The sequence below is a fragment of the Colletotrichum phormii genome (assembly GCF_030913505.1).
Source record: "Colletotrichum phormii strain CBS 102054 chromosome Unknown BDP81scaffold_38, whole genome shotgun sequence".
NCBI lineage: Eukaryota > Fungi > Ascomycota > Sordariomycetes > Glomerellales > Glomerellaceae > Colletotrichum > Colletotrichum phormii.
Window position 1 is genome coordinate 283258 of NW_026851480.1, and position 20692 is coordinate 303949.

Below are 20692 nucleotides of genomic sequence, written 5' to 3' on the forward strand. Positions count from 1 at the left end.
CAAGTTCCCAGAAGTAATGCCAGGCATTGACAACTCCGAGAGAACCCGAAACAGCTTGGGTCTTTGTTCTTTCTTGCCGGAGCTTTGCGGCACCCTTGCGCTGCATGGTGATCAGCAGATCAAGTACCCCTCCTCCTTGGCAGTAAACGATTTCGAATTTCAATGTGGTTCACATTGACCGTGCCGCACATCAGCCTTACGTCTTATTTTCTATGGCCCTGCCTCCTAGAATGCCCTCGAGTATTATTTTCTCTTTCATCGTTGTCATCTTGAGTATTCTCCCTGATGGAGTGACTCGTCTTTAAAGATTGTGGAAAGGGAGGGATTAGCATATGCTGCGAAGAAATGAACCATCCTGCTCGTCGTTTAGTAAATTTGCAGCCCAGGAAATGATTACCCCGATCTCCCCTAAACAATTTATCCGGCACCAATAAGGATTCGCAAACATTTATTCAGGCAGATGCTCCAGACATCCAGTGACGCAGATCTCGTAACCCCACGGGGAGGAAATCGGACCACATCTTACACCCTTGTCAGCCGCTCCCCCGGGTCAGGTAACCCGAGGATCTGTTCTAATACCCGGTCTCACCTTCGCAACTTTCGATCTGTATTAGATTGTCCTAAAGCTGAATATCTTTACAAAATCTCTTGACAACTGATTACATTAGCACACACCTCATGTGAAAGCTCAACCCTTCTCGATAATCTCTCCACATGCAATAGAGATGACCACAGCTATAGATAAACCGCCTTACTTTGGGCTCAAGGGGAAATGGCTTACTTACTGGATTACATTCGCATGCAGTGTAGACATGCTCATGTTTGGATATGACCAAGCTGGTAACACAAATCCACTGCCACCTTAGTCAAATGCTGACAAGTGCAAAGTCTTTAGCGGCGTCATCGTGACTGACGACTTTCTCGAGCTTCACGATCTTGTCGGGCCGGAGAAAACTCGTATGCTATCCACGATCACAGCGATATACGATATTGGCTGCTTTGTTGGTGCAATTCTGGCCTTCACAATTGGGGAATCATTAGGTCGAACGAAGTCCATCCTCATTGGTACCGCGATAATGAGCATCGGGGCCATCCTGATGGCATCATCTTATAGTTTGGCACAAATGTTTGTCGGGCGCATCGTCCTAGGGTAAGAACTAGCTGATCATGGTCCTCCTTACGAATCGATACAAGATCCATGTCGTTCTAATATCCATGCAACAGAATCGGCAACGGGGTCAACACGGCCACCGCCCCAATCTGGCAGACCGAGACAGCTCCCGCGCACTGGCGCGGGAAGCTAGTAATGTTTGAGATGATGATGAATATCGTCGGGTTCTCTCTCTGCAACTGGATCAACTTTGGCTTATCATACGCAGGCGGTGCCGTCGCATGGAGATTTCCCCTGGCTTTCCAATTCGTCTTCATCATCGCCCTATTCGCCACTGTCCCATGGCTACCAGAATCACCCCGATGGCTAATGTCACACGGGCGGGAGAAGGAAGCGACGCAGATTCTCGCCTGCCTTGAGGCGAAATCAGAACATGATGCGTTTGTTATTTCTCAGAAGGAAGAGATACGATTCAGTATCGACTACGAAATAGAACATCATATCCGGTGGAGAGACCTTTTGCGACCTGATCCTGGAGCGACCAAACCGCTGCGCAGAATCATCTTAGGGGCTGGCACGCAATTCATGCAGCAATTTGAAGGTAAGATGGATCCCTGTTCTAAACAGGATGTTTCCATGTGTAAAGTGGTTTTGACATCTCTTTGCTTGCAGGCATCAACATCATGAGTTACTACATGCCGGCCGTTTTGATCTCTGCAGTAGGCCTTTCAAACGAGCTGGCGCGTCTCCTGACCGCTGTAAACTCATTGACCTATTTGATCTTCTCATGTTTCTCCGTGACACTGGTCGAGAGATGGGGACGACGAGGACTGATGCTTCTATCCACTGCCGGTCAAGGCTTAGCATTCCTCGTGATCACGATTCTTCTCAGATACGGCGGGCCGGGAGGAAACCGGAGAGCTTCAGAGGGATCCATTGTCTTTTTCTTTCTCTACTTTATGGCCTTCGGCTTGGGTATGCTGGGCGTTCCCTGGCTTTACCCAACTGAGATCAACTCGATTGCCATGCGAACAAAGGGTGCAGCAGTCGCCACGGCTACCAACTGGTACGGCGAGTCCTCGGTCGTTCAATTCCGAATCAACTGACATTATCCAGGATGACGAACTATGTCATCGTTCAAATCACGCCAATTGTAATCCAAGACCTGGGATGGAAGTTCTGGATCGTGTTCACAGTCTTGAACGCTGCGTTCTTGCCTGTCATCTACCTCTTCTATCCCGAAACAGGTGAGAGACGATGCTCAATCCAATTATCAAGGTGCTCCGGTGAAAATCCATCTAACACTCATTCTAGCGAACCGAACACTCGAAGACCTCGATGAGTACTATCGCAACGACCCACCTCTCATTGTCATTGGCGACAAGGACGCGATTGCCAGCAAAAGACCCAAGAAATACGTTGATAGACAAGAAGCACATGTTCAGCGCGTTGCTCATGGAAACGAGGCCACTGAGACTAGCGAGAGTGCAGTTCTCTCTGAAGAAAAGCACCAAGCTATCTGAGATCAGCGAGGTCTTTAACGGAACAATGAGGTCTAGTATTCAAGGACTGATTCATCAAGCTACCATCTAAGTTCCTATGTCAGGGTATATCCTCCATCAACGATAATGTCAGCGCCGGTCATGTAGCAGCATGCATCGCTTGCCAAGAAAACGTAAACCTATATCTAGCAGTTAGCAACGATCCGTATAAATATGCAATTGCCACGATTTGCGTCTTACGCCTTTGAGTTCAGATGTCTCGGCCATTCGCTTCCCGGGAATCATCTCCATCCACTTATCGAAGCGCTCTTTCGGTTGAACATACAACACTAGCTTCTAGTCAGTGATTGATCGAGATTAATCCGATGACAAGCCATCTACTTACTCTCCGTTTCAATAAAGCCCGGAGACACGCAATTAACTCTTGCAAAATCAACCCATTCAACCGCGAGACTCTTTGCTAGGTGTACAGCGGCAGCCTTCGAAGAGTTGTATGCAGCCTGTCTCTGGGGAATGTTGACCAGTGTCGCACTGACTGACGCAGTAACAATTAGATTGCCACGCCCCTGTTGTTTGAAGACCTTCCCGGCAGCCTGCGCCGTCCACATGACACCATCAAGATTGACGCTATTGTTGTCTTTCCATGTCTCCTCGGTATACTCGAGGCTGGGAATATCAGCGCAGACGCCAGAGTTGGCAACCATCACATCAAGATGCCCAAAGTCTTGAACAATCTGGTCAACCGTGGCGGCGATTGAGGTTCGGGACCGAACGTCGCTCTGGTAAGCGCGAATGCTCACACCCGTGTCCTTGGCAATCTGACTGGCGATTTCAGCGGCATCTTTGCTGGTGGCGTAGATGAGAGCTACTTCGGCGCCGGCTTCGGCTAGGCCCCGGACGATCTCGAGGCCGATGCCTCGGGCGCCGCCAGTGACGGCGGCAACCTTGCCCTTCAGCGAGAACTGCGAGAGAGCAGGAGCGCTCGGATTGGGTGGCTTGTACAGCGGCATGGTGGATGGTGTATGATTGAGACGCGTTCAAAGAATGAGTTCAAGTACCGTACTTAAGAATCAATAGTCAGTTGATACTCAGGCAGGGAGCGACAAATGCGAGTTCATCGGACATTCGCCTAGGAGGGGTAATTGAGGGGTCGGAGAACTACGCCAAGACAGCTGAAGTAATCACGCAGGGGGATAGGGCGAGGATCCTCAAAGACTAGATACCTGCACACTTACTTGGAGGCAACTAAGCCGTGCAGCCATTTGTTATTCGGACTTCGTCTTGTTCCTCTTCTCGGTTCAAGTAACTGTTGCGTACCATCTGTCATTTTCAGCATTATTCTACTCTGAATGATCGAATCTCAACTGGGAGGCATACATTCGTCCCAATCAACTTCCTGATTTCATGAACTGTGTCAAGAAAGATACGAGGTTAGTGGCTGTGGAGTGATGAACAAAAGTAGTCAAGGAGATCACACCTGAGTCGGCATCGCCGGTCCTTGGCTTGACACTCATTTCTGGGGAACATACATGGTCTATCCTCCGGGCTAGTCTGCGGCCCGCGGCACATCAAGGAAAGGCCCAGGAGTGCACATTGCCGTTACCCGTCGTGGACGCGACGCTGAATTCTTACAAGCGCCGGTATGGTTACGACCGACCACGGAATTGGGCCTCTGCTGCGGGTTCGCGACTGTTCGCGACTCAACGCCCCGAGGATTGCTGTCGATCGTCATCAGGCGACACTCACGCCTCTTCAACCCTGACTTAAGGACGCTAGAAAAGCTTCATTTACTCTGTGGGGAAGCGGGTACATTAGATCAGATTGGGGTAGGTCTCGTGGAGAGACTGTACTCCGTATGCACCCCAAAGATGATGAGTCCATTTTCAGATCCGAGCCCCGGCCAACGTCATGAATACGATGTTTCATTGCAGATCCCATGCGGCAGGTCCTCTCTTAAAAGCGACCGTCTGCCGGTGTCGCTAACTTGAAGCGTCCTAGCCACCATCGTCTCTATTGGCGCGCAAGTCTATCATCGTGCGGTTAGGTTGCCGCCAGATTTGTGACTTCGCGACTCTAGAAGTATCAAAGGCGACTGTTGGAATGTCGATTGTCGAATCGCGTCAAGTATCGAGCTCTGCACGACTTCAAAGCGAGGGCGTCTGATTCTCTTGTCACGCATCCATCATGGGCATCTCAAGTTTCCTCCTCCTCGGCCTCGGGGGCGCCTCGTTGGCCGCGAGTCAGTCTTTCCAGTCAACGCCCGTCATGGGATGGAATTCGTACAACCAGGTCTCCTGCAGCCCGAACAACGCTGGCATCACGGCTGCCATCAACTCTTTGGCCGACGAGGCTTCGTCACCGCGGGTTACAAGTACTTCCAGATCGACTGCGGCTGGGCCTCCAGAGATGGCCAGCGAAATGCCACATCGGGCGCGTTGAAGGTCGACGCCACCGCGTTCCCTCAGGGCCTCAAGCCGCTGAGCGATCTCGCGAGGTCCAAAGGCATGAAATGGACCATGTACTCTGACGCCGGCGTTCGCATGTGCGACTCCCAGGTCCCGAGTCCCGCCCTGGGCTCACTCGGTCGCGAAGCCGCCGACGCCGACTTTTTCAAGACTCTTAACACAGAGTATCTCAAGTGTAAGTATGCAGGACATACTTGGCGGCTTTTGGCCTCAATACCACACGCTTGCGCTGACTTGTCTTGGCTCTCAGATGACAACTGCTATGCCGATGGTCCCAACGGATCGCAGAATGCGCCCAAGGATCCGCGAACTGACTTTGTCACGCGCTTTACCGTCATGTGGAAGGAACTTCAGCGCGTCGGTATTCCGGGCATGCTGATCTGCGAATGGGGAACCCCTTATTCGGCATCCAGCGGCCTGCAAGGGCCCGCGCAATGGACGAAGGGCATCTCGACTTCGTTCCGCCTGTCAGACGACATCGCCACGGGCTGGGACAACGTCTACCGCATCTACAACCAAGCCATTCATATCGTCAAGTCAGGCATTGTCGGACCAGGCAACATCGCCGATGCAGACCTTCTCGAAGTCGGCAACACCGGCCTGACTTTCGACGAGCAGGCCACCCACTTTGCGTCCTGGGCCATGCTCAAGTCTGCTCTCATGATCTCTACCAACGTGGCCGCTTTGTCTGACCAGGCCGTCGCCGTGTTGCAGAACAAGCACCTGATCGCCATCAACCAGGATTCCGCTGTCAGGCCGATCAAGCTGGTCCAGCGCTGGACCGGAAACCGGGACCTCTGGGCCGGTGACCTCGCCAACGGGGACGTCGCCGTCCTCGTCGTGGACCTCAGCAACGCCGCTCGCACGCTGACCGTCCAGCTCGCCGACCTCGGCATCACCTCCGCCACGGTCAAGGATCTCTGGACGTCGAAGTCCGTCACCAACGCCAACAGCTACTCTGCGCAAGTCAACGCCCACGGCTCCCTTGCGCTTCGCATATCCAACATCCAGCGCTCGACCGCCGCCGGGGCGAAGTACAACTACGTCTCCGTTGCCACCGGCTCGCTTTCTTCCGGCGCGAACTTACAATCTTGCTCCGGCTGCACATCTTCTAACAAGGTCGGCAACCTCGGCGGCTCCTCCAACGGCCGTGTTGTCCTTTCCAACGTCTCGACTTCCAAGGCTGGTACGCAGACCGTCCTGTTCGACTACATCAATGGTGACGTTGGCTACCTAGGCGGCAGCAACAACGAGAGGTTAGCGTCCATCAGTGTCGACGGAGGCGCGGCGCAGACGGTCAGCTTCCCTCTCAGTGGATACAACTGGTCCGCCGATGTCTTCAAGGCCTATGCGGTCGAGTTGACAGGGTTCACTGCCGGTGGCGCCAACACGATTAGTATTTCGGGCGTGGGAAGTGCATGGGCGCCGGACTTTGACCGGGTCGGTGTAGTTGCGTAGACAGTTCCATGCATTAGAAACAAGGCCATGAATTGTTGCCAGGTTGTTTGCCGTTCGTCATTGACCCCCGTGACACGCTTCGGTGACTTGAGGCCAAAGCTGAGAGCATTGTGTTCAGTTTCTAAGTGCATATCGAAAGAGAAGCAGGTTTCAACGATCTGACAACTGAAGTATGAAAAACATGTTATCAATCCGAGCAGGAGCATTTTGAGGGGACATGGATGCAGCAATGTGCATACAGTTCTAATCCAGACATCCAATATCTTCTCCACGCGAATTTCATGGCGACGTGGATCTGAAAGTCAATCGGATTTTCGTACCAATTTATGTGAGATTAACTAAGTACGTAGTACTTTGAACTGATACCTAAACAACCTAAGATGGTACTGGGTACCTTGAACATACGAGTTCGGACGAATAACCTCTTAGCCATATCTCTATTCCCAATTCCCCCCCTTCCTAACGCACTTGCCAATCCTCAGCATCAAGAGCCGCAAGATCACCACCTCTCAGTGTGGCATGATGTCTGAACTTGAAAACTTCGACTCCTACATCCTCGATATGTGTGAAGCTAGGTGATGGATCTTGACAGTCGCAAGCGACGTGCAAAATTCGGAATTCCGGAAGACTACCACGGCGTACCCTAGTCACCAAATGAGATAATGATTTGTACTCACGTCGGCCCATGGGATCTACCGGATCTCCCATGACCCAGTTGCAGCCTGGCAGGAATAGCGTACGAAGTGAAGTCGGTAATGAATCGAAAAACTGCTCTGTTCTGATGTGCTCGGGCCGAAACGGCGTAAGGCGGTCGCGAAAGGGACTGCGGTTGAAACCCAATCGCAAAGTTTGCAAGCAGGTGAGTCGTCGCAAAAGGTCCAGGCTGCGACTGATCCACAATTGATTCATAGGGGCAGTACTTACGTCGAGGCTCAGTTGAAGTCGTTTGAGCGCAGGTGTGAAAGGCTGCAATGGACCCAGCAACCTGGCTAATTGATTCGAGTGCTGCGGGATGATGATCTGAACCTTTTCTAGAACCCTGCAGTGTCTGCAAATCGATTTGAAGTGATCCACGAACGTTTCTTCGTTGTGCATACTTGCACCAATTCTCAGGCTCTTGAGATTTCCGAACAATCTTTGAAGATCGGGCTTCAAAGAAGTGTTGATTGGAGCGAAGTCAAAGAGGGCTAGAGAATTGAGATTCGGCGCGAGTTGAAGCGCTCGCCAGTATTCACTGGTGTCGTGGAAGGGGATGTCCTCTCGCAATTTTGTCGAGTCGGGCTTTCCAAGCGTCATGTGTACCAGGCATTCAAACTTGAGAGGCGGGTTTCGTGGCGGTGTCATTGCCGAACAACTATTATTGGCTCCCACGAGGTTCTTTAGAACTTCGCCCGACCATTCTACCGACAGCTTTACGTGCTTCACTCGAGGCGTATATCTCAACAAATTAATCGCGAATAATACCTGTATTCGCTTGTCTGCCAGCCAAATCGTCTTATTTCCATTGCGGGAAAAGTCAGTTCCCAGCTCTTGACTTATTGTCCCACAACACTGATTTTCTTCGGGTACGATGAGGCAAAAAAGTCGGCCCAGAGAAACAGACTCAACCAGTTTTCCGAAGCCAGGGCACTCAGTGATGGTATTGACAAACAGCGGCAGAGTCTTCGTAGCTCTGTAGTGACGGAACAGAAATGTTTGACTGACTGTTCACCATGCTGGGCCAATGAGACAGAATCTCGAAAGATTTCTCCGGGAGATCAGTTCTACAACCTCCTGTCAATCTGTTATTGTTGGAACAGCAAAGGCTGATAAGGAGTAATAGGCAGGTACCATGGGCTGGCTGGCACCTGCCCTGGGCGAAGTGGGACAACTGGCTTAGTCATCACGGCCGGATATAGGTGGGGCAACCACACAGGCCGTCACTACCTACTTCGACCGACTCCTGCCTACAATGTAAGATAGAACAACAAGAAGAACAAGCAATACGATCACCAACAGACGAGTGATAATTGCTACCACTATTTGTCGTATACGACCCCGTGAACCAACAGTTATGTCTGAAGATCGATAACCGGTGTCGAGTGTCGAGATGTGAGGCAATTTTAATTAAAATCTCATTTGGCAAGTGTGAGCTTCTAGGGTAGGTTTGAGCACCCAAGATGTCGCCTGAATGGTCAGAATCGAAGGCCATATCTGCTGCTGTTGGTCCAGGTTTAGTGGAAGCGTTCAAGGCCATTGTGATCTCGAAAGATGGGGGAGGAAAGAAGTTTTGATGGTTGTTCGAGTCGCGAAAGTTTTCTGATCACCTGTTGTTTTTGAGGAAAGCAAAGCTGGTTGTGAATCTTCGAAGATGAGAATTGGAAAACGAACAGTAATAAAATACTAAATATCAATGTTGCATCGTATCTCCGGTACCGAGCAGAACTCCTGAGTTCGTTCACTGTCATTTCATGCATGTGGGTTTGACTATAGCATTCATGCGGATCACGATACCTTGCAGTGACCTACCTAAACGGAGATAGGGACGTCCATTATACGCATGCGGAATTCGGTGGCGAGCATTCTGAGCAAAGATCTGAACCCATTCTTCTTTTCTTAACTTTTTCTCTTCAATAATCTTACGACAGTACATGTAGATATTCAACCTTCACGAAACATCTCTCCAGCTTGGCACGGGCTGTTAGTGCCATGCTAAGGAGGGGCCCCAGTCCCCGCGGTTTGCCGCTGCGCGCTGGGGTGGATTAGCTATACGCTAATCAAACCCTTAACAACGCACATTTTCCCCTCGAATCGAGCCGACGATTATTCAACCTAACGAGCCGCCGTCGACTCGAATTCGCCTTCCGCAGGCTAGACGAAGTCTTCCTGGTAGGGCAGGGAGCAGAGGTTCCATCTAGCCTCCCGAAGGAGACGGGCGACTTTCTTTCCCGGCGCAAGTGGCGCTTCCGGGCCCAAATTGAACATCACCGACCGACTTTTCGACTTCGCTCTCTCAGCACCTTTGCCCCTTAAACGATCGAAGACTCCCTCGAAGAGATGAAACGACCATTGGGTAGCGATGTATAGCCACGGCTATATACAGCTATGCTCGTTACAGAACCTAACAGCAAGCCCTACAACCTAGTCTTACGAGGTTTTGCCCCTTGTGGTTTCCCTTGTGGCGGTATTACCTATTACGATATACTCCGGACGGTTACTGGAACGTTGTGTAAACCAGAAGCCTGCGGGCTCTGGGTCGAAGGATAGGAGATACTGGCGGAATTGCGTTCTAGGGACGACCATAGCACTGTCTCGGGCAAGCCAGCGGCACCCAGAGACAGGTTAAACACATAGTTGCCTTTGGGCACGATTTGGAGGACGAGCTGGACTGTATCTAGTGATAGCTATAGGCCTACGGCCCTCCACGCCATATACCCTTCGGGAGGTCTGCCGCAAGGGCGGCTGCGCCCTTGCCGCTACGGCGTTAAAATACAACAACAACAACAACATGTAGATATTGACCAGCGCTTCAGAATTTCTGATCCAAACGTTCGAAAACTATCAGTCACCACCAACGGGAGCTGGGAAAAGCCTCCGTCAACCAAGTCTAGTGTCAGAGCCCTCCCGGATAGGGGCTAGTTAGAGGTAGTAAGGAGTCCAAGCAACAAAGGAGCAGCTCAGATATATATACAGCGCAGGGAGTACACGTCGGGGGAGGAGCAGATTTCAGTAATTCATCATTCTACCCCTAACTGCAGTTGGCCTCTGAGAGCTTCCACCCTGCGTCAACACCCCAACTTGACATCTAGGTCCTGTTCGAGCTGTCTGGCTGGGTGTTTAGCACGTGAACAGGCTAGGACCGGGAATGGTGTACGACTCGACCGGAGGCCAGTCTAGCAATCATTGTGGTCAGCGGAAGTGTACTTGAGAAGTGGCAAAGGAATAAAACATGACAGACGTACAGATATTCATCGTGACTCCGGGGTCAGTGCCCTGCATATAATAGTCAGTGGTCATGTCCGAGTGGTCAGACACTCAACATTTAGTAGCACAGCTACTTACCTTGTATGCACCAGGCAGGCTGACGGTCGAGGGAGTCTTGGTACCAGTGCCTCCAACAACGTTGATTTGAGCACATTCCATATAGAACTGGGCACCTGGGTAGCTGCCAGCACCATGCAGAGCAATCATCTCAGCGCGAAGGAGATACTGGCCGGGAGCGATGCACTCTGGAATCTGAATGCTGTGGCGTCCCTGGCCATTGATAACCTTTTCGGTCCCCCAAACGCCCCCACTGTAGCCGTCCTGTTGGATCTTGAACCAGCCAACTCCGACGCCAGTATCAGTCGTAGCGTCGCTGACCTTCTTCAGGTATGCGATGGTGGGACCCTTGTGACTGCTGTCCATGACGTCCGCGGGGGCAGAGCCGGTGGAGCTGAGCATGTAACGCCAGATGGCGGTGACGTTCTGCCCGGCCTGGACGGTGATGACCTTGGAGGTAGGCGTCGTGGGGTTGGGGGCTCCGTTGCATGCGAGAGAGCTGGAGGTCACGTCTTCGATGGGACCGTTGTAGGAGGGGACGCGAACGCCATTGCCGACGCCCTGGTTTGTGCCGCCGACCTCGAGGGACGAGAATATGGTGTGGGCGCTGGTCAGACTGGCCGCAAGAAGAGGGATGAGAACCTTCATCGTGAGTTTGGGCAGGGAGCTTCCCGGATCAAGAATGGCTGGATGAAGGAATGAATATATGCTCAAACGCACTTGGTTTGATAAGGCATCATTCAATAGAGCAGAAACAAAGGAATGAACTGGAGGTGTATATATAGGAGTTGGTTTCCCACATCAGACCATCAGATGTAGACATCGCGAGTTGCGCTCTCCTCTTCGGAGGGTTTCCCGTTCAAGACGCTTTTGACCAGCTGACAAGAAGCCAAGACTGCCACGCCGGCGACACGCCGGCCGTGATGTTGCCATGTTACGACGGATAGGCGAATCGACTGTCTTTATGAGGTCGGGAGGATCATCAGGCAGGGCTCCGGGTGGATCAACGGAGGGTGATGGTCCGGATTTTACATCAATGTTGGTCGGAACCGGTACCGATATTCCCGTCCGCCGTGACCCAAGCCTCTGGGCTTTCATTTGATTGGGGTAATTTAATTCGTGCTATTCAACTCGTCGATTTCTCCACGCCTCTCGGTTCCACCTGGTTCACGGTGCTCCGTTCTGTCATGAATACGAAGCTACTCCAGGACGATAGTTTTGATTGACTAAACCAGAAAGGCATACGCAGCGATTATGCGCAGCGATTGAATACCCTGCAGCGTCGATTCTACTTGGAGCTTGACTTAGACACTTAGCTAGGCCACTGGTCAGTATGTGCGTTCAGCCCATTGTTGATCTGTCGACACAAACTATGTGTACTCACTCAAAAGAAAGCTACGTTGGCGATGTCAGACATTAATCGACCTTTCTCATTGTTGGAATCCAGCTCTAAAACAAAGCCGCCAAGCTGTTTCAACGATTCATATTCACTCCATGCAACCACGTACGCGATTGAGCCACAAGTGATGTAGCAAGAACTGGCCCCCCCCCCCCCCCCCCCCCCCAATCAGGATTTCGATTTCTCAACTTACAGTACCTAACCTAGAACGGCGTGGTAGCGAGACCCCCATATTTACCTTACGCCATAATAACACCGGGCCTATTCAGCCTCATCGTATAAGGTTGCGGGCTCTCAGGTGGTCATGTCGATGCAGACTGCTACGGAAAATGAGTCCTTGTTCGGTTCCGAGACATATCAGTGGGTATTGAGACTTTTCAGCGTTGGCCGTGGTCAGCTGAGCCAACACTCGCAACCGTGGGTCTTCTATGTCCTTGGAACAAATCCTGTATCTTTCAACAATGAAGAGAAAAATAAACTCAATCTTAGAATGAGGGCCAAAAAATACAGTAAGTAAATGCAACCGTCGAGCATCAGATTTATGGCACGTCAAGAGGACAAGTTGGATGGGGAAGATCGCTCGTAGCGGCAGTGAGACTGGACCCTACGAACACAAAGGTTACCTTGCAGTGCACTACTTGGTTGTTGCGACATCAGAGTTGACGCGACTTGTGCTGTTCGCATAAACTCGACCTTAGCTGAGGGTACAGAGATACCGGCTCTGTTGAAGTACACCGTAAAGTACTCATTGGAAGTCATCACTTGGGGGTTGCTTAGGTCATCGTCAATAGATGAAACTTTTGACTTGGAAAAAAAAAAAAGGTCATTATCCTGGAGTAGGTAAGCCACCAAGATCTAGTAGATCGATCAACGTCACCAACTGGAATTTTTCGTCTCTTCCTTCCCGGGTGGCTTGCTTAGTAGGATCCACTAACTCGCTGGTTCCTGCACTAGACCACGCAAAGATTCCTCGGAGCCCTGGCAGGGTGGATATTTTGGCTGAACGGTGCGGTATTAGTGCGATCGATAATTAGTTACTGCTTTTTGATAGAAATTTTCAGCCGATCTCCCGGCATCTGTGGCCAGATGTATGTGGACTTTTCCGAGCAAACCAGATCATGTTAATGAGCGCGCTAATACGACGGCTGTTCTGTGCATGGCGTTGGCTAACGAGATCGTGATCGTTATGTCACCGTTATTGCGATTTCAGCAGCACCAAGTCACGTTACCCACAAGCTTGGCACTAGAGATGTGTTACGTAACACTACTTCCCCCTTTCTCAGATTGTCGTCTTGGCAAGCCAAGTGAGTTCCTCAAGCTCCCACCCGTGGACTGTGGAGTAATCCAAAGAAGCTTTTCCAAGGCGTTGCATCTTGCAGCGTGCCTAGAAACAACTCTTCCGCGCCTCCGCATCGAGTCCTCTCAAGACGGGAAGATGGAGTCTTGACCAAGACTATTCCCATCAGCATCATGCCCTCGAGAAGTGACGGGGCAGAACTTCCCAACTTCACATTGTTTGCACACGACAAGAGCCACGAGTCCTGTGGGTACCTGGCAGATTTGCTCCCCGCTTCTCCCCATAAAACCAGGTTCACTCAAGATGAACCGTTGGACGATAGAGCCTCACGCGAAAAAAGAGGAGGTCAATGCCCTCGCAATCTACCAATCATTACGTCTGAAACCAAGCAACAGCCAGCAGTGAGAACGGGCTCGCGGCAGTGCAAGCTTTAGTGCCGAGGAGAGTCACGGGAGGATTGTGTAGATCCGACAATCCAGTCCGCGGTGTGCGCGGGAGCTCTCACCGGGGGAAAAATCAGCGGGCCTCCGGGACAAAAGTCCCCATTGTTTGTGACGTGACGGTTGAAATGAATCGGACCTTTGGCCAAACCGAGCGAGCTGAATTACAAAACAGAGCGCGGTGTCTTCGATTGTCCGCTTCGAGTCGTTCCAAACTTCCAAGGCCATTCAACAACGGGTTAACTCAACGGTTGTGTCTCAGTTCAGACCGCTACAAAAAGCAAATGGCGGCCCGGTGAGAACGGTGCCTTAGCTAGTCTGAGGTAGGTACATGTAGGTAAAGATAGAAACCAACGAACACGAGAAACCACATGCATTTTCTTTGTGTTCCCCAACTGCGGTAACTGGAGGGTGCCAAATGCACCTCTCGGCGGCATGCCTGCTTTAGTGGCGACTCGAGTCCTCGAAGCGAGAAGAGAGATAAAGAGAAAGTGACTGCGAGCAGCGAGAGATCTGGCCTGGGCCGGCCGGACAAGTCTGCGCCCCTTTCTCGAACCCACTTGGGCCGGGTGGAGGGTCGCAGTTTGGCAACCAAGAATTTCGACAAAAACTCCTGATTTGTTTGCCATGCGAACCCACTTGCCGCGTGGGAGGTTGCATTGTGCAGTCCCATCGAGAATTTCGATAAAACTCCTGGGTGTTTACCATTGCGCCAGTGGTCCATTTGCCTCCGTTTCTCTCCTCCCTTCCCCGTTGCGCGCGTAGTATCTTCTTTGCGAGTTTCCGGCCACCACATTCTTTTGATCAACAACTTTCCCACCCCTTCCACTCTTTTAACTTAGACTTATTCGTAAAGTTCAAGATCAGCAAACAACGATCCAGTTGATTATCATAATCGTTATTCAACGTCCGCTCTTTATTTCGAATTTACAGTTATACCACCTACCTGTAAATCCATCCCAAGTCCGTCATAATGGCCGTCCGAACCGCCGAAGTAGCCGCCCCTGCCGTCATCACCGCACCGACCGGCACCCCCGTGCCCGTCGCGACGGTGGCACTCACGACGACCTTTACGCCGCCCGCAGAATGTCACGATAACCACTTGACCATGTTGGTCGGCGCCCTCGAGAAGATCTGGATTAACGAGCCCGTACCTCTGCCCAACTCGACCCTCGCATCCTGCCATCCCACGCAATGGGTCAACGGCTACTCATCCGCCCTCTCCGCATCCAGCTCCATCGCACCCTACATGAGCCCTCTCGTCTGCCCGAGCGGTTACAGCACAGAGAGCAGCACCTGGTCGAGCGGCTACATTGCCTGCTGCGCTTCGTAAGTTCTTCTAGCCCTACAACCTGAGCCAAGAATAGCCAAGATTATGTTCAAAGTACTAATTTTACAAATAGCGGCTTCACATTCGCCGCACCCTCCAAGACCGCCGATGCTGATCGCCCGGCTTACGGCGGCACATGTTACAGCAACTTCGACCTCAGCCAAACCGCCACCGTCACCGTCTACAACCCCGAGGAGCTCTCCACCACCATCGCTTGGGTCGCGACAACAACCCCCGCACAGGCATACGCCCACCCCATCGACGGTATCGCAGCAGACTACACACCGGGCGCCTCCACCTCAGGCTCATCCGGATCAACAAAGACCAACAGCGCCGGCGTGGCTGTCGAGACGGACAAGAACGCTGCGCCTAGACTCGGAGGCAACTCGAGGGCGGCATTCGTTATTGGATTCCTTCTTGCGAGTGTGATGATGTGGTAGATTCCCCCCAACTAGCCAGCCCACTGGCAGGCAGCCGGTTGTGATCAGCGACTACTACCAATATGTTACGACTTAAGATTCTGCTTCTTCAACTACCGGATTATCGAGGGAAAACGGCACTTCGCCAGGTCATGTCATTTTGCAATATTACGAAAGAATATTCTTTGGGTCTACCTTACCTCTCTAGTAGCTTTTTATACTACATAATTTTCAACCACCCTCTGCGAGCGTATGCTTGTCACCGCGTGGAATCATCAATCATTCCAAGTCCACATTGCGCCAGCCCGTACACATGGACGGCCCCGATATCCTTTGTGCTGAATTGCGTCATAAGATGGGCTAACGTGCTAATGTGGGACTGTGGATGCCTGAGGCAGTGGCTGGTGCCCCAGGCACCAGCTGCCTGATCCACCTCCTGGTTGATCCAGCCCACCGCAGCCACCTCCACCACAACATCACCAACCAACCGTCAATACCAGTCGTATTGCCTCATTGCTTGCCTCGTTGGTCCAGATGAGCAGTGTGTACTGCCCACAGATAATGATCTGGGAAGCAGTGCCAGGGCAAATGACACCGTGTGTAGGGCCAAACGAATGCGGCATTCTACTCAGTATATTCTACCATCCCCATTCGGCACTGGCCGGTATCTAAGTCGATCCCGGGGACTTGCGAGTCCGGCATGCAAACTCAGACGGGACGATGGGTATATGGAGAGCGATCAGATGCTTCACACATCGTCTTTGACCGCACGACGATGGTCAACAAGCGCCTCTTTCAAGTTCTGATCCGCCCCCGCCATCTCATGTAAGTCCGCCCATCTTTCATCCCCGTCTTCATCGTCTGTAAGAGCCGCCAATCTACTGATGAACTTGATCAAAGTCTCGCGGTCTGTGTTGAGCTAGGCAGCCTTTCCCATACACCTCAGTAGCGTTCAAGCTCGATACACGAAAGAGACACTCGAGCCCTGCAACCCTGGGGAATTAACATACCTCGGCGTTCTGGATAACAACCCGCCTGGCCTCATGCATCTTTTTGGTATTTTGTTTCAACTTCAGAGTGCCCCGAACGCCAAAGATCTTGCACAGGACTTTCCGAGCATGTTTCTGCTCCTCTTCTGCGCCCAACGATGCTTCGAGAAATGGCTCGAACTTCGCCGTAACGTAGGTAAAATTGGTCGCCTCGAGGATTTTTGCCCATGTTGCCTGTGTTTCGTTGAGGGGCTCCGTCTCATCATGGAACCTGTCGAATGCTACCTGCAACTTGTCGCCGACGTCTTCCCATCCAGACTCTTGCAACCGGATCTGAAAGGTCGATGGTCAGTCATAAGATTAGTACACAGGCATAGTCGGCGTCTCATTCCCAAGTTCTTTTTGGTTGAGGTATGGTCAGTGGGACAGGCTTACTATAATCACATCGCGCATACTGGCGTATTTGTAGCAGCGCTGCATACCAATCAATCAAGCCAAGCTTGGGTGACGGGCTTGTCCGATTGACTGATTTTTCACAAGAAGCTTGCTTGATTTGACTGGCTTGGATTGAATTGATTAATATTACCTATTTAGGAAGTCAGTGAAGCTCTCACGATGTCTCTATGCGTCAGAAACTTACATTATCTGATGTTCTGATGTCATCCTGCCCTCCGTCAACCCTTCCGCTTGAAGTAATGCCCACCAACAGCAACGCTGCCCCCTCGAACCCAGTTCTGGAGGCATTGTGTCTCCTCAAGCAGTGATGGTTTCATGGATAGCCTCTGTGACGTCAGCGTAAGTTTGGCAAGGCTGAATGCCCTCTCGCAGTCGGTCGCCATCGCTGGGATAGCAAAGACGTCGAGGGCAAGTTTACTGAGCGTTGGGAAGGTCTGTTGATGTGAAATCCACCACTGAATAGGATCGTCGACGGGCTGGGCAACTGAGAGGGTGAAGTATCGATCCAGCTCGTCAACCTCGTCGATAGTAGCGTCATGGAGGCTGCTGTTTAACCATTGACGATAGTCAGAGTCTTCAACCCTCGGAGGAACTGCGATCGATACAAAAGAGCCTCGCGGAGGCTTTGGAGGAGGCTCTGGATAGGTTGATTCTTTAGGACGGGTAGTCATCTCGGCATACCATTGCTCCCAATAGTCTCGAAGTCCTTCCTGGGCGTCATGAAGCCATCCTCGCGTCTCTGGGGTGTTCCAACGCTTCTTGAGCCATCGTAGGCCCCGGCCAGGGTGTAAGATCACTGCTGCGGCGTAGAGAGGAGACTCTCCAAGCTTGAGGTAATATTTGTTAAGTACTTGCCAACCATTAATAATCGATAGGCGTAAGTATCCGTGAGAGTCGAAGTTAATACCCTGGGGGCGGCGCGGTTGACTCTGCTGCGAAGTAGCGATATAGTCAGACTGGGTATGAGTTGGGATACTGTTGATTGATGGGGTCTGCGAGACTGGCGTTCTGGCAGATCGATGCGATGCCCTTGCTGGTCGAGATAGCTGTGATGAAAGACTTTGGGATACTTGGGTAGCCGTGAGGTTAATCTCTTCGGTAGTAAGGGTATCGTAGAGCTTGCGCCAGTCCTCAAGTCGATCCAAGAGATACTCGATGCCTGCCAGAACCTCCCAGAGTCGACCATGCCCGTCACCCTTGCCCCAGCCCTCACATCTCTTAGTCTGCTTATAGAGGGGCTCGAGAACCTCATTCAACTCGACGAGGACTTGCCAATCCTCGTTAGTGAGGATATCCTCACTTGGGACATAATCTTCGTCATTTTCGAGGCCCAGAGTATGGCATACGTAACCATTGATCTAGGTACGTTTGAGTAGGGCCCGGTTGATCATGTTATATATCGAGTTCCATCGAATAGTGTTACTCAACATCAGATTCAGCTCTTGTGACGATTCCTCCCACAGAGTAAAGGCATCATCATCATCAGCAGCCTCGTTACTAATAGCTAAGAAGCTCTCAGAACGTTATGGCGATGATCTGATATACTTGACGATGTTCCGGAGCTTGCCGACTGGACCCCTAGTCCTCCAGTAGGCTAGGTCCTCTTTCACTCTTCCAGCGTTAATAAGACGGTCAGACTCTTCCTCAAATGCCTCCTCATCAACGCCATGAATGATGGCACGGCCAACGAGGTTGAGGATGTGGCCATAGCATCGAATTCGACGTTGTTGAGCGTCAGTTTCTGTATATAAATGTAATAGAGATGGGTAAAGAGCCTTGATATAAGTGTCGTTAGCACTGGCGTTGTCAGAGACTGTCACACCAATCCTATTAAGTAGGTCCCAGTCCTTCATAACAGTATATATTGTGGTAGCAACATTCTCACCAGAGTAAGCACCAGGTTAGCGGCGGAGACCTAAGAGGTACTGCGTCTATTTACCCGACTAGTTAATGAAGTGGCTATAGATAGCGACGATAACGTATCGATTAGGTGAGGTCCACAAGTCAAACGATATATAGATCTTCGAGATTGCCCTCTGTATCTCGGTCTCGATCTGTTCCTTCTTGGATATGTAGAGTCGTCGAAGTTGTTCCCTCTGGCTAGATCTCGACCACCGGATCTGGGCGTTGACGTCGTGATTAAATAGGCTGAGCATGTGCTGCAAGTACTGGTTGCTGAACGTTGTGAGAGGGTTGCTGGTATCAACGAGGAATCCCACAGCTAGCTCTTCGATCTGGGTAGTTGTCCGCTTAGGTATGGCGATAGGAAGAGATTGGTGGCGCTTGGATGGAGGCCCAGGGTCGTCAGCCTCATCAGAAGACGTATAGCCAGCCTTCTTGCCACCTCGGAAGATGGAGTGCTCGTTCTCGAGATGCCTGGCAGCAGCAGATGTGGCGTTAGCGTTGAAGGGCTGGTCTAGAAACCCTGCCTCGTCGCAGCGTCGGCAAACCCAGTAGGCATTACCCCTCACGCCGTTGGCAAGGATCTCGTAGACGAAGATGCCCTCGTTTGTGATCCAAGAGGTACGGCCTCGGTTACCCTTCCTCGAGATGGCGTCAACGTTGACGAACCGCCGGCCCTTCCATATGGCGTAAGGTAAGGCGTCGAGAGTATTGCGCGTGGCTAGGTCGGCTGTCGACGCGTTTTACTGGCACTTCCTGGCAGGACCTAGCAGTCAGGTTAGTACTGCCAGGAAGTACCGGCCCCACTTGGCCACCTGTTAACGTGAGGGCATCACCAACTCGACGTCCGTAAAATACGCGGATGGACTTTTTTTTATTTTTTGAAAGTTATTTCAAAAACTATGATTAGTCTAGGGGCCCGGATTTTCCTTTTTCCGGGCAACGTTAGCTTGATCAAGTCAGCCAAGTGTTACAACCCAACATGCATGACCAAGAACAGGGCCTGCCCCGCAGGCTCGCGGCGGTTATAATACACCACATATGCAGGAGATAAGGGACACTAGGCACCCTCTCACGGAACGGAAGAACTATGGTACAAGTCACGTGATGATAAGATAAGACATGAGCGACCATGGTGGGGCCATGAGCGCTCATGCCAAGTAATGAGCGCTCATCCCGAACAATGAGCGCTCATCCCGAACGATGAGCGCTCACCCGATCAGAGGAACTGATCATTGACAAGGGATATGTTCAGGACCAGGACTAGTATATAGGATGGACTCGAGCCGGACTCTAGGACAGACTTCCATAGCTCTTCAGCAATTAACTTCGTATCAGGATTAACATCCGCTTTCAGCTACTACCTTGACAAGACTACGATTGATCACCGAAGCCTTACCTACCCTTACGATTGACAGACATAGTTTCCTTGAAACTATTCCACGACTACGATTACTGTTACCAGTTCCGCAGCCTCAACTTCTGCAAACTACCCCTACGACTAGCTGGCCGTAACACCAAGCTTTCGGCGCTGTAGGCTTGTCTGATTGAATGGGGAAATGGCCTTGGATTGATTGGTTGATTGATTGATTGATTGATTCGGCTTGGATGGGATGCTGCGCTGATTTGTAGAGGTCGAACCATAGGATGTCCTTAGCCTCTTGCTTCAGCACAGTCCTATACGCTGTATCGAAGACAGCCTTCGCTATTGTAATGTCGCTGAAGGAGTTTGTGAAGCTTGTGCCGTTCCTAGAAATCGAAGACTCACTCCACGGTATGTACATGTAGAAAGCCTTGTAAAGTTGGAAGACTATCTCACCGAGTTTAGATCTCGGCTACATATCCGAGCCGCTACACCAGTCTTACAACGAATTCACCTCAGCCAGGTCTGATGGCACCTCAAA

The 20692-nt window shown here is 51.4% G+C and overlaps 8 protein-coding genes across 8 annotated transcripts; 5 read left to right on the plus strand and 3 right to left on the minus strand.

Moving 5' to 3' along the window:
* Positions 1–725: 725 nt before the first annotated feature.
* Positions 726–2634, plus strand: BDP81DRAFT_334972 (sugar transporter; the record flags this gene model as incomplete). The annotated part of the gene is made up of 6 exons (XM_060585807.1): positions 726–840; positions 889–1150; positions 1225–1712; positions 1784–2177; positions 2228–2358; positions 2426–2634. 6 exons carry the CDS (start codon positions 726–728, stop codon positions 2632–2634), a joined length of 1599 nt encoding a protein of 532 aa, XP_060438208.1.
* A 74-nt stretch (positions 2635–2708) lies between these two features.
* Positions 2709–3623, minus strand: BDP81DRAFT_335082 (oxidoreductase; the record flags this gene model as incomplete). Its single annotated transcript, XM_060585818.1, has 3 exons — positions 2709–2792; positions 2854–2942; positions 2999–3623. The coding sequence occupies 3 exons, from the start codon at positions 3621–3623 to the stop codon at positions 2709–2711; spliced, it is 798 nt and encodes a 265-aa protein (XP_060438209.1).
* A 991-nt stretch (positions 3624–4614) lies between these two features.
* On the plus strand, positions 4615–6654 carry BDP81DRAFT_508580 (alpha-galactosidase 5 precursor). The gene is made up of 2 exons (XM_060595704.1): positions 4615–5253; positions 5329–6654. Exons 1-2 carry the CDS (start codon positions 4884–4886, stop codon positions 6534–6536), a joined length of 1578 nt encoding a protein of 525 aa, XP_060438210.1. The 5' UTR covers positions 4615–4883; the 3' UTR covers positions 6537–6654.
* A 240-nt stretch (positions 6655–6894) lies between these two features.
* Positions 6895–7880, minus strand: BDP81DRAFT_476580 (uncharacterized protein; the record flags this gene model as incomplete). The annotated part of the gene is made up of 3 exons (XM_060594778.1): positions 6895–7179; positions 7214–7419; positions 7461–7880. 3 exons carry the CDS (start codon positions 7878–7880, stop codon positions 6996–6998), a joined length of 810 nt encoding a protein of 269 aa, XP_060438211.1. The 3' UTR covers positions 6895–6995.
* A 2380-nt stretch (positions 7881–10260) lies between these two features.
* On the minus strand, positions 10261–11305 carry BDP81DRAFT_386836 (family 61 glycosyl hydrolase). Its single transcript, XM_060587017.1, has 3 exons — positions 10578–11305; positions 10478–10508; positions 10261–10408 (listed from the first exon to the last, which is right to left on the minus strand). Exons 1-3 carry the CDS (start codon positions 11202–11204, stop codon positions 10353–10355), a joined length of 714 nt encoding a protein of 237 aa, XP_060438212.1. The 5' UTR covers positions 11205–11305; the 3' UTR covers positions 10261–10352.
* A 954-nt stretch (positions 11306–12259) lies between these two features.
* Positions 12260–13657, plus strand: BDP81DRAFT_476582 (uncharacterized protein; the record flags this gene model as incomplete). Its single annotated transcript, XM_060594779.1, has 6 exons — positions 12260–12464; positions 12778–12795; positions 13007–13043; positions 13239–13259; positions 13335–13498; positions 13545–13657. 6 exons carry the CDS (start codon positions 12260–12262, stop codon positions 13655–13657), a joined length of 558 nt encoding a protein of 185 aa, XP_060438213.1.
* Positions 13658–14290: 633 nt separating this feature from the next.
* BDP81DRAFT_442098 (uncharacterized protein) lies at positions 14291–15737 on the plus strand. Its single transcript, XM_060591649.1, has 2 exons — positions 14291–15021; positions 15096–15737. Exons 1-2 carry the CDS (start codon positions 14666–14668, stop codon positions 15460–15462), a joined length of 723 nt encoding a protein of 240 aa, XP_060438214.1. The 5' UTR covers positions 14291–14665; the 3' UTR covers positions 15463–15737.
* Positions 15738–16366: 629 nt separating this feature from the next.
* BDP81DRAFT_155701 (uncharacterized protein) lies at positions 16367–17045 on the plus strand. Its single transcript, XM_060581948.1, has one exon. The coding sequence runs from the start codon at positions 16485–16487 to the stop codon at positions 16953–16955; it is 471 nt and encodes a 156-aa protein (XP_060438215.1). The 5' UTR covers positions 16367–16484; the 3' UTR covers positions 16956–17045.
* Positions 17046–20692: the final 3647 nt, after the last annotated feature.